The sequence below is a fragment of the Canis lupus genome, chromosome 12, assembly GCF_011100685.1.
Source record: "Canis lupus familiaris isolate Mischka breed German Shepherd chromosome 12, alternate assembly UU_Cfam_GSD_1.0, whole genome shotgun sequence".
NCBI classification, from domain to species: Eukaryota; Metazoa; Chordata; class Mammalia; order Carnivora; family Canidae; genus Canis; species Canis lupus.
The window spans coordinates 24,162,264-24,178,578 of NC_049233.1; the positions used below are offsets into that span (position 1 = coordinate 24,162,264).

Here is a 16,315-nt window from a genome sequence, read left to right on the forward strand (position 1 = left end):
CCAGGAGTGGAACAAATCTGCATAAAAATTAGCAGGCTAGTTGTCAAGATTTCCGTATTAACATAAAAGGTATATATAATTCTTTAGCTAAAATGCCATCATATAATTTAAGCACATATATTTAATTACCATGCACTGCACAGTAATACATAAATAAATTTAAAGAGAAAATATTTCTTTTGTCCAATTTTTTGGTACACACACATCCACCTCATTGTGGGTTTTGGTCCTTTCTAGAATTTCTTTAAAAGGAGCCCGAACCCATGGGTTACTTCTCTATACGTTAGCGCTCACCACACTGTAATGGCTAGGTTAGTAGAGTTATGGGGGCCGACACCTACCCCCTTATCCTCATCCTCCACATCCTCATGCTGTTCATATTCGCATGCTTCTGTTGCACTCACCAATCGTAAGGTCTTCAAAAAATCCCGCTCCCTTGGCTAATGAATATAACAGACAGAAGATAGGACAGCAAAGACACAAGACAGACCAGAAATGAAAAGAAGAGCATGAACAGAACATAATGAAGGAGAACAGGTAACCAAGAAGAGGAAGTAATGTTCACAAAAAAGGAAATGACACTTGTGGAATGGGTTAGACCATTTTTCAGAAAGCAATGTTTATTTTCTTAGCTATTTGTGAGTCTTTTAATATGTGGTTATATTATGCATCCAACCTCTACTAAGCAAAAAAAAAAAAAAAAAAAAAAAAACCTGAAGGTAAAAAAGAAGCAAGAACAAAAATAATAGTTTAAGTATAGAACTGATTATATAAGCAAAGTAATCAAAGTGTTTCCATCTCCCAAATTCACACCATTTGAAGTCTGAAAATGATTAGGAATCTAACCAGAACTCTTTTCTTCAGGCAGAATTCAGAGCTCAAAAGATTAATGTAGCAAAAATCTGAACAGTGTCTACTGACAACACACTGGTCCCACCCATGTGGATGGGATTACATGTTCTTCAAACTAAATTAAGAAATGTAAAACTTACCAAGGTATCTCCAGAAAGAACTTCTAAAAGAGAGATTAAATTGTGTCCATCCCTTAAGTCTTCATAGAGATCATTCACATGTTTTCGAACCTACATAGAGAAAAACAATTTAAGTTTTGGTTCTGAACCTAGCACCATCTTTAACACTCAGACAAGAACAGAGACAAGTAAAAAACATTCCTCATCTGGTGTTCATTCTTGCAGTGATGTTTTCACTAATTCTCTCATTACTTAAAAACCAAATTTAAATTTAAAAAACAAAAACTAAAAAAATAAAAGTAAGCTGCAAATTAATAACTCCTAAATACAAACAGAATTGTTCTATTCTTAACATACTAAAATTAGTATAGGTTTGGGCAACTACATGGAGTTACAATTTTTTAAATACAGGCAATGGCAATGACCTTCATGATTCCTGGTATAACAACACTCAGGGCCACTTTAGCAGGAGGACCAATTTTTACCCCTCCCCTCTACCTGAGTTGTTTTTCCTATTCTTTGTGCCACAAGATCCAGGATGCCAGAGATATACACACTCCATACTTCCAAAATCCAGAAATATAAACTAGGTGAAGGGTCCATAAGACTCCATATACTTACTATTGAAACTTCCTATGAATCTACACTTATTTTAAATAAAAAGTTTTTAAAAATTCGTATGAATCAAGTTAGAAGACCTCTGCCCAAACCTTCCTCTGTACAACATAAATCTTATGACAGAGGGTTTTTATAACTATGTTAACACCAGCACAAAGTTAACACTTAAGCTATAATAGCTTCTTCCTCCATTCCACAGGCCTGAGTTAAGCTTGTGATTTCAGAGCACAAACCGTCAAAGATTTCCCAAAAGCTTTGTTCAGTCTGCCAACTAGGGATATCTCCTGTAAATATCTGGCCTACTGTAAAGTTTGTGCTAGAGAGACAAATGTCAAAGCAGGCTATTAAGATGGCTATTCCACAGTGGGTTGGCATGTTTTCATTTTCTCACCTTTTAGTGATTCCAGGTTATATTACTTTGTGCTGCTCTCATGAAAGTAGCCAAGGAAGTGGTCTAGAGGCAGAGACCAGAATCTCATCTACATCACACACAGGGCACATGCCCTATATGCTTGCCAGTTGGTGTAGTAAACTCTTACTCTTAAAGGTTTTGTACACATGAATCAAACCTCTTTGCACTTCCAAAATGTCAAGTGAATATACAGTACAAAATAATAAAAAGATCTAAAATATGATCAAATCTATCTGCATACATAACAAGCAAGACAAGGCCTAATGTAAACCAGAAACAAACTTTTAATGGTTGAGCTTTTCATCCTAAAAAATTTTAAATGTCATTAAATTCTATTATCTTAAATTGACTATATACATGTTTTGTAGTTTCTTTTATTAATGCCAGAAAATATTTTTTAATAAGGATTTTATTTATTTATTCATGACAGACAGAGAGAGAGAGAAAAAGAGACACAGGCAGAGGGAGAAGCAGGCTCCATGCAGGGAGCCCAATGTGGGACTTGATCTGGGAACTCCAGGATCACACCTTGAGCTGAAGGCAGACACCCAACCGCTGAGCCACCCAGGCATCCCAATGCCAGAAAATATTTTTGATTAATGAATAAAAATTTCCTTAAGAGTTCCTATGTGTTTTTGCCCAAATCATAGAACTTTCAATATTCAATTAACTACTTATGCATCATTAACTATAAATAGTATAAGTATTAAACAGGCTCAATAGCTCTAAATAACTGCTAATATCAATAGCACCTATTAAATGGTAACACTGAAAGTGAGTCAAATTATTAAAACAAGTGTCCTATCTCCACAGAGTGACATTTTATTTCGATTTCCTAATTCCCAAGAAACATTAATTGAATCATTGGTATCACAAGATAATGATACAACAGTAAAATAAAGTTTAAAAAATACTTTATTTTCCCTTAAAAAAGAAAAAAATACTTTATTTCCCTTAAAAAGAAGAAAAAGAAAATAGCATAATACATTTTAGGTAGTCCTAATTTAGAAAGCTTATAAATATTTTTTTAAAGTTATAAAGTGATTATCCTATCCATTAGAATATTTACTTTGGGATATCATTAAATGATAATCCTCTCAAGTCCTTAATTATATTTCAGAGACAAATACATTTTCAAGGATCTTCACAGGAACACATCTTCATGCATGACATATATGCATACAGATAAGCAACTTAGTGAAGTGAGTACTAACCCTTTTCTACTCACATGTTAGAGCACTATAAGAATTCTCTTAGTCCCATTCCAAAGCATGAGTTTAATTTATAAGGCTAAAGACCTACTTAAAAAAAGGCAGAGGAGCAATTCTTATAAATTTCTGTACATCAGTACATCTAAACCTATGTACTTCTTTGTGTTATCTCCAGTGTAACTGGAAAGCAGCCTAACTGTGAAAGAGCCTGAACTTAGATCACGTTTATATAAACAATATTATATAGTTCCTGATCCTGAATTAATCTCTCAAAATAAATTACCGTATGGTATAGGTCTGACATCCTCAGCACACTATCAGGATAAGGCCTCTGATGACAGTAACTAACATGCAGTGCTGAGAAGTCTGTGCTCTCCGGTCCACTGTACCCGCCCACGCCCTGCCAAAGCCACACTTCAATCCACATCCACTTCCTATGTCATTCTCACTCCCAGACAGTTAAAGATGAAGTGTGATTCTGAACACTTATTTCATAGGAAGGCAATTTCACAACTTGCCTTGCCAGACAGAACTAAACTTTCTTTCTAACATGAGGGAAACATTCCAAAACCAGGTGTAATTTTTCATCATATTTATGCAACAGTAAAGAAAAATGAAATTAGGCATGTGTAGAGAAGGATAATAATATTATTATGTCATGCAAAACTAAGTTAGGTTAAAAAAAAATGTAATAAGGGAAAAATAACGAGGAGGCCTGCGTTTTAGTATTGCTTCTACCACCGGTCTCAACTAGCACCAGCAGCCTCAACTCTCTGGGAGTCCATTTTCTCATCTGCAAAATAAAACTTTAAACACAAGGCCTCTAGTTCAAACTGGAGAAGAAAAATTCTATTATCTTAAAATAAAATTATCATTTTTAAGAAGCAGTGTAGCAACTAAAAATATGTAGAATGGAAAGCTATTTTTTTAGTCTTATGCCTTAATTTCTTAAGAATTTTAGGAGAGGGGCACCTGGGTGGCACAGACAGTTGAGCATCCAACTCTTGGTTTCAGCTCAGGTTGTTTTCTTGGGGTTGTGGAATCAAGCCCTGCATTGGGCTCCATGCTCAGTGTGGAGATGGCTTGGGACCTTACCTGCCCCTCCCCCAAAATATGTAAATAATTTTTTTTTTAAAGAACTTTAGGAGGAAATATAGGAATAGACTAATTTAACTTCTGTAATGCCTGAAAAAATCCTGAGGCTTTGCTTATCATGTAACAATACCTACTCTTCCTGTCTCAAGTGATTATTCTAAGGGTTCACAGAAATACTATAATTGAAAAATGCTACCCAACTGCAAGATTCCATTATCATTCTCTTTATCATCCTATGTGAAACAAATGTTACCATTCTGAACAGTAATAAACACAACAGTGCCTGGCTGGCATGTCAGAAGAGCGTGCAGCTCTTGATCTCAGGGTTGTGGGTTCAAGCCCTGTGCTGGGTGTGGAGATTATGTAAAAATAAAACCTTAAGGGGAAAAAAACAAGTTACAAAACAAACAACAATAAATACAAATACATACACAATGAACTATTACTAAGTATCTGACCCTGTCTGTGTGCAAGTGCTTTATAAATATGGTCTCATTTTCCTCACTACAAAAAAATGGGATGAAAAGAATGTTAATTAACAATTAAAAATCAGCAAATCAGCATTATGGGGAATAAGTGCTAGTGGATGAAATGAGTGGAAGTAATTGAGATTCTATAGAAATATCTGATCAAGTGACCAATTTATGAAGAAAACAAAAAAGAATTAAATACTTAAACTGACACAGAAAAGCTTTTTATTTTGTCCTAAGTCTGAGTCATAGACACTTGACCTGGTAACTTTCCTTCACAGATGACTATACTAACTGCGAGCAGTCTTAACCTTCCGCTTCAATTTTTAATAAAACACTCTTTCTTCTCATTTTGGAAATTTTCTCCCTGTGGGACAAAAGTCTGTCTGAATAAATAGTGCTGGGGGAAGTGATGAGCAAAGTGAAAGCATTCTGAGATACTCTGGGATTAAATTATATAACTTGAATTACATAATAAGGATGAAGCATCATTTTCTGTATTTCATACAATTCTCACAGAATTTTGCAGAGCTTTATAAAATATGTGCACTGCACTGCATCTGTATTTCACCCCTAGAGGGCACTAATCTTTTGCTTAAGAAGGGTCTCCTAAGGAAGGAGACTTCCTAAGGAAGGAAGATAAAGTACAAAATAGGGGGGGAGGGCACACGGGAGAGATATTCTATACTAGATGCTGGTGATGATGATACAGGCAATTTACAATTCATTTTTGAGAGAGAATAGATTATGCCAGGTCCATATCATCTAAATGGTTTAACTGATCAAAAAAACTACTGTAAAAATTGTATTTTGTCAACTTATAATTGTTTGGCTTTTCATTAACTAAATCAAATTTAACCCTGAAAATAAGATCATATACCTGCTTATTTAAGTAAATATTTTTAAGACTGCCTTTCTCAAAAGTCTGATTTTGTACTGATTGATGTGAACCAGACAAATTCCACAAAAATTTTACTTCCCATATTTAAACTTATAGTTACCATGTTGTTGCTGTTTAGTTCAGGTCACTAAATATTTCCTGAGCATCCATTTATGTTGGGGTATCATTTAACTTCTAAGAGTACAAAGATGAAAAATAAGAGAGTGCCGTGCCACTTCTTGAAGCCTGCAGAATGGGCTGACAACCATACAGAAATGAGCTTAATGTTCCAAGGGGAGGGAAGAGCAAGAACGAAGAAAAACATGCAAGCTGGCATGCAACTAACTGTACATGAGTTCCAAGGAAGGAAAACAGCCCTGAAATCAGTGAAATGTGAGGCAGAAGGTGAGGCAGGAAAAGGTGATCTGGGAGACCCAGTAGCTTTACATACCACTTTAGGAAGCTCAAATCTTTTTCTAAGCAAAGAGAACCACCAAAGGCTTTTAAGCAGAACAAGGACCCAGTATCTCGGACCAATATAAAAGCTTCTTTGTAAAGTATTATCTTAAACAAAAAGAAATAAAGTATTATCTTGCACAAACCTAAATCACAGATAAAGCTGCTGAGGGTCAATCTATACACAATAATGGAGGAAAGTTCTCTCAGAAAAAAGCAGAGAGGGCATTCCATCCCTAAATCTTGGGTAAGATGCACACATGCTAGCACTGCAAAGAGCAAAATACCAGCCAGAAGCAGCATTCACAGCCCTCTTTTAAAGCAGTCCTACATCGATCTAAAAGATGCAGTATTCTGGAAAACAACTAGCTATCTTTAGAAAGGAACATAAATAATAAAAGAAGGCTTGTCCCAAATAGAATCGCCTCACAGACTACTAATTGGGTGAAGAGAAGGGGGACAGTTAGCTTCTCAGTGAAAACTAGGAATTAGAATGTTTTACAATGCATTTTTTATTTACTTCAAACAAATACATTCATGAAAAATAAGCTACCACATTCTCCTGGGAAAGCTCCTTAGATATTCTAGTTCAAAAAAATAATAATAACAATCTATATAGTACCTTCTCAATTACTGATGAGTAACTGATGCTTTTACAATACACAGAAATGCTTAAAAACAATGGATTCTCTTGAATAGTTATGAGACAGGGAAACCAACCAAAGGATCTCATTAAAGAAAAAGCTGTTTTTTTCCTTTGTTTCTTTTCCTGCTTCTATTATTGCTAATAAGACATGCATGCCCCTCTTACAAATACTTTAAAGTATGTCTTCCTTATTTATAAAGGTCAAGGAGTTAATCATTTCTCTTTGGAGTCTTCTAGCCCAAGTCCCCTGGGGCTCCAGGGCATATAAGTGACTTGTGGAAGACACTTGAGCACTCAACCTTGTTCAACCAGTTCCTGGATGTCTGCTAGAACATGTAAGCCAGACCACCCAACTCAATAAGAATTCCAGGACTCACCCACCTTCCCATTTCCATCTCTCCCACCCCTGCCAACACCAGGAGCCTGGCTGGCTCAGTCAATGGAGTCTGCCACTCTTGATGTCAGGGTTGTAGGTTTGAGTCCCGTGTTGGCTACAGAGATTACTTAAAAATAAAATCTTTAAAAACAAAAAATTCTAGGGACGCCTGGGTGGCTGGCTCAGCGGTTGAGCATCTGCCTTCGGCACAGGGTGTGATCTCGCGGTCCCAGGATCGAGTCCCACATCAGGCTCCCTGCATGGAGCTTGCTTTTCCCTCTGCTTCTATCTGCCTGCCTCTCTCTGTATGTGTCTCATGAATAAATAAATAAAATCTATAAAAAACAAAAAAACAAAACAAAAAACAAAAATACTCCAGACCCCTCACAAAGATAAGACTCCTGGTTCCTTTTCCTTTCAGAGTCTCCCAGACACTCTTGTCTGTAGCTGCTCTATATGTCCTCAATAAACTCTGCTCTTACTTCCCCTTGGTTCCTGTCTGACTTCCATTCTGAGAGAAGTCAAAGACTCTCTTAGCTGGTCCTGCAGGAATCCCCGCCCGCCCCCCGCCCAGTCCTCAGACCAGCCTGACTGCATCAGTAGTCGCTTTATCTGAACAGTGTTGTTTACTTCAGCATTATTTCTTCAAGAGTTGTGAAAGAATAAAGCTACAGCTTAGAGTCTACCGAAATTATTATAAATTCCAAATTGGTGCCAGTAAGTATAATGGGGTGGTTGTGCTTTTTTGTAGAGAATAGGTTAGGTCATCATCAAGGTCGCACAAATTCATCTCCTTTACTGTTTTATAAAACTTAAAATAAAGATAGTTGTCATACATTTTAAGGTATTAATGAAAACAATAAGGAAGAGCTTAAAATAAATCACTATTGGTTCTGGGCAGTACAAACAATCTGTTCTTTGACAAAGTTCTTTGTCAAAGATTTCTCTTCTAATCTCAAGGTAGAACATTAGGTGGTTAAATAATATAAAAGCATTTTATTTTACTAATAAATGTTTCAAGATTTGGAACAGTTTAGTCTTCACTTATGTATTTTTTATAGTCTCTTTTGTACAGTTTAACTATTGTCATAGGAATCTTTTTTAAAGGCTCTTTCAATATTTAAAATTTTAAAAGCATGTAATAACTATTTTCTGTAACAATCTGTTCTGGCTTTGGGACAGCTGATTCTGGTTTGGGTTAGTTTGGGTTTGACTCCTCTACATTTCCTTCCATTCTTCCCTTTAAGGGAAGACAGAAAAAAAAAAATCTGTATTTGTGTGTTTTTCTCCATTAGCCTTCAGATCTTTGATCACCTGCAGATCTTAGATCAGATTGTTTGCAGAGCTATATAGCTCTTGTGCTGAGCAATTACAAATATTATCACTGAAAGAGAAAAATGAATTCAAAAATCAATTACTCTGCATATTTTTTGCATCTGTCCACTGTTTTTTGTAGTTAATTTTTATTAAAGACATGTTCTAGATAACCTCCATACTACAATGTCAGATAAATAAGCACTGATTTGTAAAGACATCAGCATTATCTATTTCATGTAGTCTTTGGAGGAAGGGTTCGTTTTTGCATTATTTTAACTGAGACGAAAGGATGTTCCTGTCCAGCATCTGTCACCAAGTAAAATCCAGTGGTGTTTGACAGGAGGATATAGACGTTACCTTTTAGAAGTTTTCAAATATCCTCATTAATTATATATTTCTTTAAACCATTTATGACTTAAAAAAATCATGGTAAGAGCTATTCTATCAAGAGCAGCTTTCAATAATAACATAAGGAAAAGAGAAGGAACCAATCATTGGCATTTTTCTTTAAAACTCTATGCCCTCCCCCCCAATAAAAACAAAACTCTACGCCCAACATGGGGCTTGAACTCACAATGCTGAAATCAAGAGCTGTATGGCCTACCTCCTGAGCCAGCAAGGAAGGCATCGCTAATCAATGGCATTTTATAATCACCTCTTTCCCATTTACCTTCTCACAATTTGAGCAAAAGAAAGAAAAAGCTGAGAAAACTGGGAGAGAGGATCATAATTGTTTAATACTTCTAATGAATAATTAATAAGCTAGTTAATGAGACTGCATTTTTTTTCATTAGAAACTAAATTTTGATGTAAATGTTAATATGTAACTATAATAATAATAATAATAATAATGTATTAAGACAAATAATGACAGCTAAGTACATTACTATAGTAGCTGTGTGCTACATGTGTTCATATGTGCCAAGTCCTAGAAAACATAATTAGACATAAAATAAGCCTGTTTAACCTAGGTAGTCTGTAACTACAGCAGCAAAGTTCTGTTCTTTACCACCAACATTTCGAACAGATTCCACCATATTTTCAAATCTGGGCTTCTACTGAAAAAGCCTTGAAACAGAATTGCGCATATTTTTCAGTAAAAACCTGTAAACTTATTTTTAAAAATTTGTAACTAGGGGCACCTGGGTGGCTTAGTTGGTTAAGTCTGTCTTTGGTTAAGTCAGGATCCCAGGGCCCTAGGATAGAACCCCACATCAGGCTCTCTCCTCAGCAGGGAACCTACTTCTCCCTCTCCCTCAGCCAGCTGCTCCCCCTTGATTGTGGCACTCTCTCTCTGTGTCAAATAAATAAATAAAATCTTTTTAAAAATAAAATAAAAATTTGTAATTAGTTTTATTTAAATTACAATCATGATCAAAATTTACAATTTATTGGGACACCTGGGTGGCTCAGTGGTTGAGCTTCTGCCTTCAGTTCAGGGCATTGTTCCCAAGGTCCTGGGATGCAGTATATCCCCCCATCCCCTCATCCCGTCCCCTCCCCACCCCCCACAGCGCTCCCTACAGGCAGTCTGCCTCTCCCTCTGCCTATGTTTCTGCTTCTCTCTGTGTGTCTCTCATGAATAAACAAAATCTTTTTTAAAAAATTTATAACTTGGGCAGCCCTGGTGGCTCAGCGGTTTAGCACCGCCTTCAGCCCGGGGCCTGATCCTGGAGTCCTGGGATCGAGTCCCGCATCGGGCTTCCTGCATGGAGCCTGCTTCTCCCTCTGCCTGTGTCTCTGCCTCTCTCTGTGTTTCTCATGAATGAATAAATAAAATCTTTAAAAAAAAAAAAATTTATAACTTACTCAAAAAAATCTGTATTTCCTCAATAAATCCCCACTTAATGACTTTGGTAACATTACACCAATGTCCTAAGTCAGGTTCAGAATAATTACAAGAAATTGGTGATGCATACAGGTAATACATTAAGTTCCCATATGAAAATAAAGACAGCTCCTGGGATACAGAAACATATCAGTCATTTGCCCCTTAATGCCAAGTCACTTCATCTGACTGATCTTCTTTCTTTTTTTTTTTTTTTTTTTTTTTTTAATGATAGTCACAGAGAGAGAGAGAGAGAGAGAGAGAGAGGCAGAGACATAGGCAGAGGGAGAAGCAGACTCCATGCACCGGGAGCCCGACGTGGGATTCGATCCCGGGTCTCCATGATCCCGCCCTGGGCCAAAGGCAGGCGCCAAACCGCTGCGCCACCCAGGGATCCCTGATCTTCTTATTCTTAACACCTAATATCAATTTCAAAGAAACTTTAATCACAGTTGGTAAATAGACAGAATCACTTGGGGGGTTGGGGGAATGGGAAGGAGGGTGTCTGAAGGAAGCACTGCAGTGTGGGGGAATGGTAGGATTCCAAAGTAAGAGCTTTTAACACTGAGAAGGCAGCAGGAGAACTTTGGGCAGCTGATAAGTGGGGAGAGGAGTTCAGGAAAGATACAGGGAAATGACAAAAATGTCAACTACTTCACAATTCTGATTAAAGTGCTGGTTGTGGCACCTGCTTACTGAATACTTTTGAGTTGAATCATCTCTTTTGGGGCATTTGTCAAATGCCCCATAGGGTGTCAATGGCTGACTTCTTATATAGTATTTCAACAATTAAGTAGATACTTGCCCCCAAAAAGAGTTGTCCTCTCTCCTGTGGAACCATTTAAAATACCTTTTACTAGACCATATTCTAGACCATATTCTTACACCATGCACAAAAATAAATTCAAAAATGATTAAGAACTTAGATGTGAGAGCTTGAAACCATAAAAATCCTAGAAGAGAGCACAGACAGTAATTTCTTTGACATCAGTTATAGCAACATTTTTCTAGATATGTCTTCATTGGGCAAGGTTAAAAAAAAAGGAAAAATAAGCTATGAGGACTACATCAAAATAAAAAGCTTCTGCACAGCAAAGAAAACATCAACAAAGCTAATAGGCAACCTACTGAATGGGAGAAGACATCTGCAAATAGCATAGCTGATAAACAGTTAGTATCCAAAACATATAAAGATATTATACAACTCAATGCCAAAAAAAACAAAGTCAATTAAAAATGAGCAGAAGACATGAACAGACATTTTTCTAAAGACATACAGGTGGCCAACAAACCTATGAAAAGATGCTCAACATCACTTATCATCAGGGAAATGCAAGTCAAAACCACAATGAGATATCACTGCATATTTTCAGAATAGCTAAAATAAAATACACAAGAAATAACAAGTGTTGGTGAGGATCTGGAAAAAAAGGAACCCTCATGCACTGTTGGTGGGGATGCAAACTGATGCAGCCACTGTAGAAAAGATTATGGAAGTTCCTCAAAAAATTAACAATAGAAATACCATATGATCCAGCAATTCCATTACTGGGTATTTACCCAAAGAATACGAAAACATTAATTCAAAAAGATATATGCACTCCTATTTACTGTAGCTTTATTTGCAATAGCCAAATTATGAAAGCAGCCCAAATGTACACACACACACACACACACACACACACACACAAATGGAATACAGCTCAGCCATAGCAAAAAAAAATGAAATCTTGCTGTTTGCAACAGCATGGAAGAAGCTAGAGAACAAAATGCTAAGTGGAATCTAAGAAACAAATTTAAAAAAGGGATAAACCAAAAAACAGACTCTTAACTACAGAGAACAAAGATATGGTTACCAGAGGGGAGTAGATGGGAGGATGGGTGAAATAGGTAATGGGGATTAAAGAGCATACTTTCCATGATCAACAGAGTAATGTACAGAATTGTTGAATCACTCTATTGTATATCTGAAACTAATGTAATACTTACTGTATGTATGTTAACTATACTGGAATTTAAAGACTAATAGAAAAAATTTAAAAATACTTTTTACAACACAGCTATTTCTATAAAATAAGTACTACCTCAGCACACACACACAAAAAATCAGAGAACCAACTGATCCTTCAAAACGTAACTTCATCTACTTCCTAAATGATGTCTAGCATGGTTCTGCCAATCCTCAACCAAATAGTGAGCCACTTGCTGGAATGCTTGTCATATGAGTCAGGCTCTAGGCTGGGGAAGAAGCAAGGCCCTCACAGAGAAGGCTGAGTGCTAGGCGAGTAATAAAATCCACCTCTGTGGATAAGGATCCATGGGGGGTGGAGCTGGCAAGTGCAAATATCTCCTGGTCACAGCATCATGTATACTTCCTGGTGTCCCTTTCAGAGCTCTGAGAGAGAGATACCAAGGAAGGAATGACACAAGTGGTTGCTTCATCTCTTTTTAAGTATCATGGGCTGGAAAATCTATGGGGTCTCTCAGTAGCATATTTTATAGTTTTAAGGCCTTTACAATACTCATACTTTGTATATAAATTAATTCATTCTTTAAACATAAGCCCATTTCCTCAAGTCCTTACAAACAAACCACTGAGAACAACTGGCTGTATCCTCTTCATTAAACCTTTGAAATAACCCCGAATTGCGATTAAGACAACTGTCACAGGGAGATGAACACTGAAACTATTTTTAAAGACACCCCCAGGATAAGATTCCATCCCTTTGCTACAAATCCATGCTAATGCTTAACACCTCTTCCCTGTTTAAAAAAAAAAAAAAAAGTTTCCTTAAATCCAGATGAAACTCTTACTCCCCAGTATAATGATGTACATTTTCCAAAATAAAACCACTGTAAAAAAAAAAAAAAAAAACACTGTAAAACTATTTATGAAACTGGTAAGTTTGGATAGAGTCGAAAACACAGGTTTATTCTATTAATTCCCTAGTTAAAAAAAAACTGACAGATGTTTTATCGACTGTTGTTAAAATCAAGCTCTGCAACAGATCTGTATCTTCTGTAGGAAGATTAAACCTTTCAAAGATAAATCCTTAATTTCTTCAAATTGATCACAATTTTGCCAAATTTCTAGAGTCCATTTACTCACCCAAGGCCTGTGGACCACAAATACTCAACAACTAGTCCTCCCAGATGTTCAGGACCCTAAGAGAGGCTGCACTGCTGCATTTCTGTCTCATAGTGAAGCCTAAAATATAAGTGTTGGCGATTTTCTCCTCCCTCCTCAGTTCTGAGCGCTCAAGCCCTCCCTCTCTGTCTCTCTTTCTCTCTCTCTTTTTTCTGAGTACACACACTCTCTCTCTCCCCCATTGGAGCCTGATGCAAGGCTTGAATTCATGATCCTGAGATCAAGACCTGTGCTGAGATCGCGTCAGATGCTTATTAACCAACTAAGCCACCCAGAAGCCCCAGCACCCTCTTAAATTAACAAGTTTCAGCAAGAGTAGGCTTGAGCCAAGTAAGATTTAGCAAATCAGAGGCCACATTTCTAAAGGTGAACTATGGGACACAGCTGCGGGTGTACTGCAAGACACAGGTCTCAGTGCCTGAACAGCTGTGGGTGTACTGCAAGACATATAGGTCTCAGTGCCTTAGAGCTTCACTTCTAATCCCAAGGCTAAGAGAATTTGAAAAGAAGTCAGTGGAATGCTTGAGATTGCATTCTCATTACTACCACTGTCATATCTATCTGCTTGTACTCATGGTATTCCCTCTATCCCAAAATGCTACTTTATTCCCACTCCTCGTCTGGCTATTGGAATCTTACTTTTCCTTCAAGGTCAAGCTTTAATGCCACCTAGACTGAGAAAGCCTGCACTCATATATTCCTTGGCACTCATTTATTCCTTGGCTGATTCTAGAACACCAATCATCATTTTCCTTACAGAATAGTTTTAAGTACATGATATACTTAAAGATAAGCCCCTTAAAAGGACAGGGCTCTGTCTTAGGTCCTCATTGTAAATGTGTCATCCTTTGCACAGTACTTGCCATATAGTAAATATTCAAAGAAGGTTTGTTCAATAAATAAAAGATTAGTCATTTGCACTTGCCTGTGAACACAGTCATGCCCTCAGCTGTGGGCCCTTGAATGCCTGTACAGTTACAGGAAGAAAAGAAAACCTCAGAAAACAGATTCATGAACTCCATCAAGCCACTTCCTAGCAGGGGATCTGTCTCTGCCCCGAGGGCCTATCATGGCATCTATGAGAGTTCATACCTGGCATCATGTCCTATCATACAGTTGGAGCTAAAATGCTGCTGAATGACTAACACAGAGAGGAGAAATGTCCATCTTGGCACAGCAAGCTTCTGTTTTTAAACATCCATACCTAGAGGATCCTCCTGTTTTACATCACTTGGTATAGCTTCGGCAGTACCATAAGCAATATCGCCCCACCTAACGAGTTATTTTCCCATGCCCATCTAAATTAGTCTGGTTATTTAAAAAAATAAATCGGATTTATTCAGATAAATCAAATTTCAAGACTGAATAAATAATCTTATAACAAAATGTTTTTAATAAAAATAGACATATACATCACTGAAACATAATAGAAAGTCTTGAAAAAGAATCACATATTTATGGTTTTTGACAAAAGAACAAAAGCAATTCAGTGTTGAATCTTTTCAAACTGATACTGGGAAATTCAATATCCACATGCAAAAGAAAAAAAGAAAACCCAATAATAAAAGGGCATACAACCCAATTTAAACATAGGCAAAGATCTGATAGAAATTTTACCAAAGATACACAAATGTGCATTAGGTATATGAAAAGAGGTTCAACATCATTAGAGAAACACAAACCACTATCAGATGACAAAGCATTTCATACCCATTAGGATAGCTAAAATCAAAAAGAAAAGACAGTAAGTGCTAGAAAAGATTTAGAGAAATTAGAACCCTCCACATGGCTAGGGGAAATATAAAATGGTGCATCGAGGGCAACCCGGGTGGCTCAGCGGTTTAGCACTGCCTTCGGCACAGGGCGTAATCCTGAAGACCTGGGATTGAGTCCTGCGTTGTACTCCCTGTGTGGAGCCTGCTTCTCCCTCTACCTGTGTGTTTCTGCCTCTCTCTCTCTGTGTCTCTCATGAATAAATAAATAAAATCTTAAAAAAAAAAAATGGTGCAACGACTCTGGAACAGTTTGGCATTCCCTAAAATGTTAAACTGGATTTATCATATGACTCAGTAATCCCATTCCTAAATAAATATCCAAAAGAAATGAAAATATATATCCATACAAAGACTTGTATATTCATGTTTACAGCAGCATTATTCATAATAGCCAAAATGTGGAAATAATCCAAATGCCACTTAACTGTTAGATGGATAAACAAAATGTGACACAACCACAGGATGGAAACACAACTTGCCAATAAAAAGGAATGAAGACATATGTTACAACATGGATGAGCCTCAAGCACATTGTGCTAAGTGGAAGAAGCCAAACAAAAGAACACACGCTATATGATTCTATTTTTGTGAAATATCCAGAAAACATGAATCTTATTAATACAGAAAATATATCAGTGGCTACCTAGGGCTGGCGAGGGGGTTAAGGAGAGCACAGGGCAAATGGGCACAGGCTTATTTTTTGGGTGATGGAAATGTTCTAAAATTTTGATTGTGGTAATAGCTGCATAATTCTGTAAATTTACTAAAAGCCATTCAATTATACAATTAAAATCAATGAATTTTGGGGCACCTGGGTGGCTCAGCAGTTGAGCGTCTGTCTTTGGCTCAGGTTGTGATCCGGGGGTACCAGGATCCAGTCTCGCATCAGGCTCCCCACAGGGAGCCTGCTTCTCCCTCTGCCTATATGTCTCTGCCTCTCTCTGTCTCTCATGAATAAATAAATAAAATCTTTAAAAAGGAAAACAAAAACAATTTTGTGCATAAATTTTATGTCAAGAAAATCTGTTCTGAAAAATATCTTAATCACACTCCCTTTGAGTTATCAAATGGCAGCAATGTTTAGACAATAAGAAATGTTTATACGTATCACG

General features: G+C 37.0%; 1 protein-coding gene across 23 annotated transcripts in view; it reads right to left on the reverse strand.

Moving 5' to 3' along the window:
* DST (dystonin) overlaps positions 1-16,315 on the reverse strand; it is a 480,589-nt gene that overhangs the window by 219,172 nt on the left and 245,102 nt on the right. For 11 of the 23 annotated variants that reach the window (XM_038554389.1, XM_038554383.1, XM_038554378.1 and 8 more), the window contains 2 exons: positions 993-1,082; positions 342-440 (listed from right to left, as the gene is read on the reverse strand). In XM_038554389.1, coding sequence (XP_038410317.1) covers positions 342-440; positions 993-1,082 — 189 coding nt within the window. The remainder of the gene's footprint in view (positions 1-341; positions 441-992; positions 1,083-16,315) is intronic. The other 12 variants (XM_038554403.1, XM_038554387.1, XM_038554396.1 and 9 more) reach the window with 2 other exon arrangements.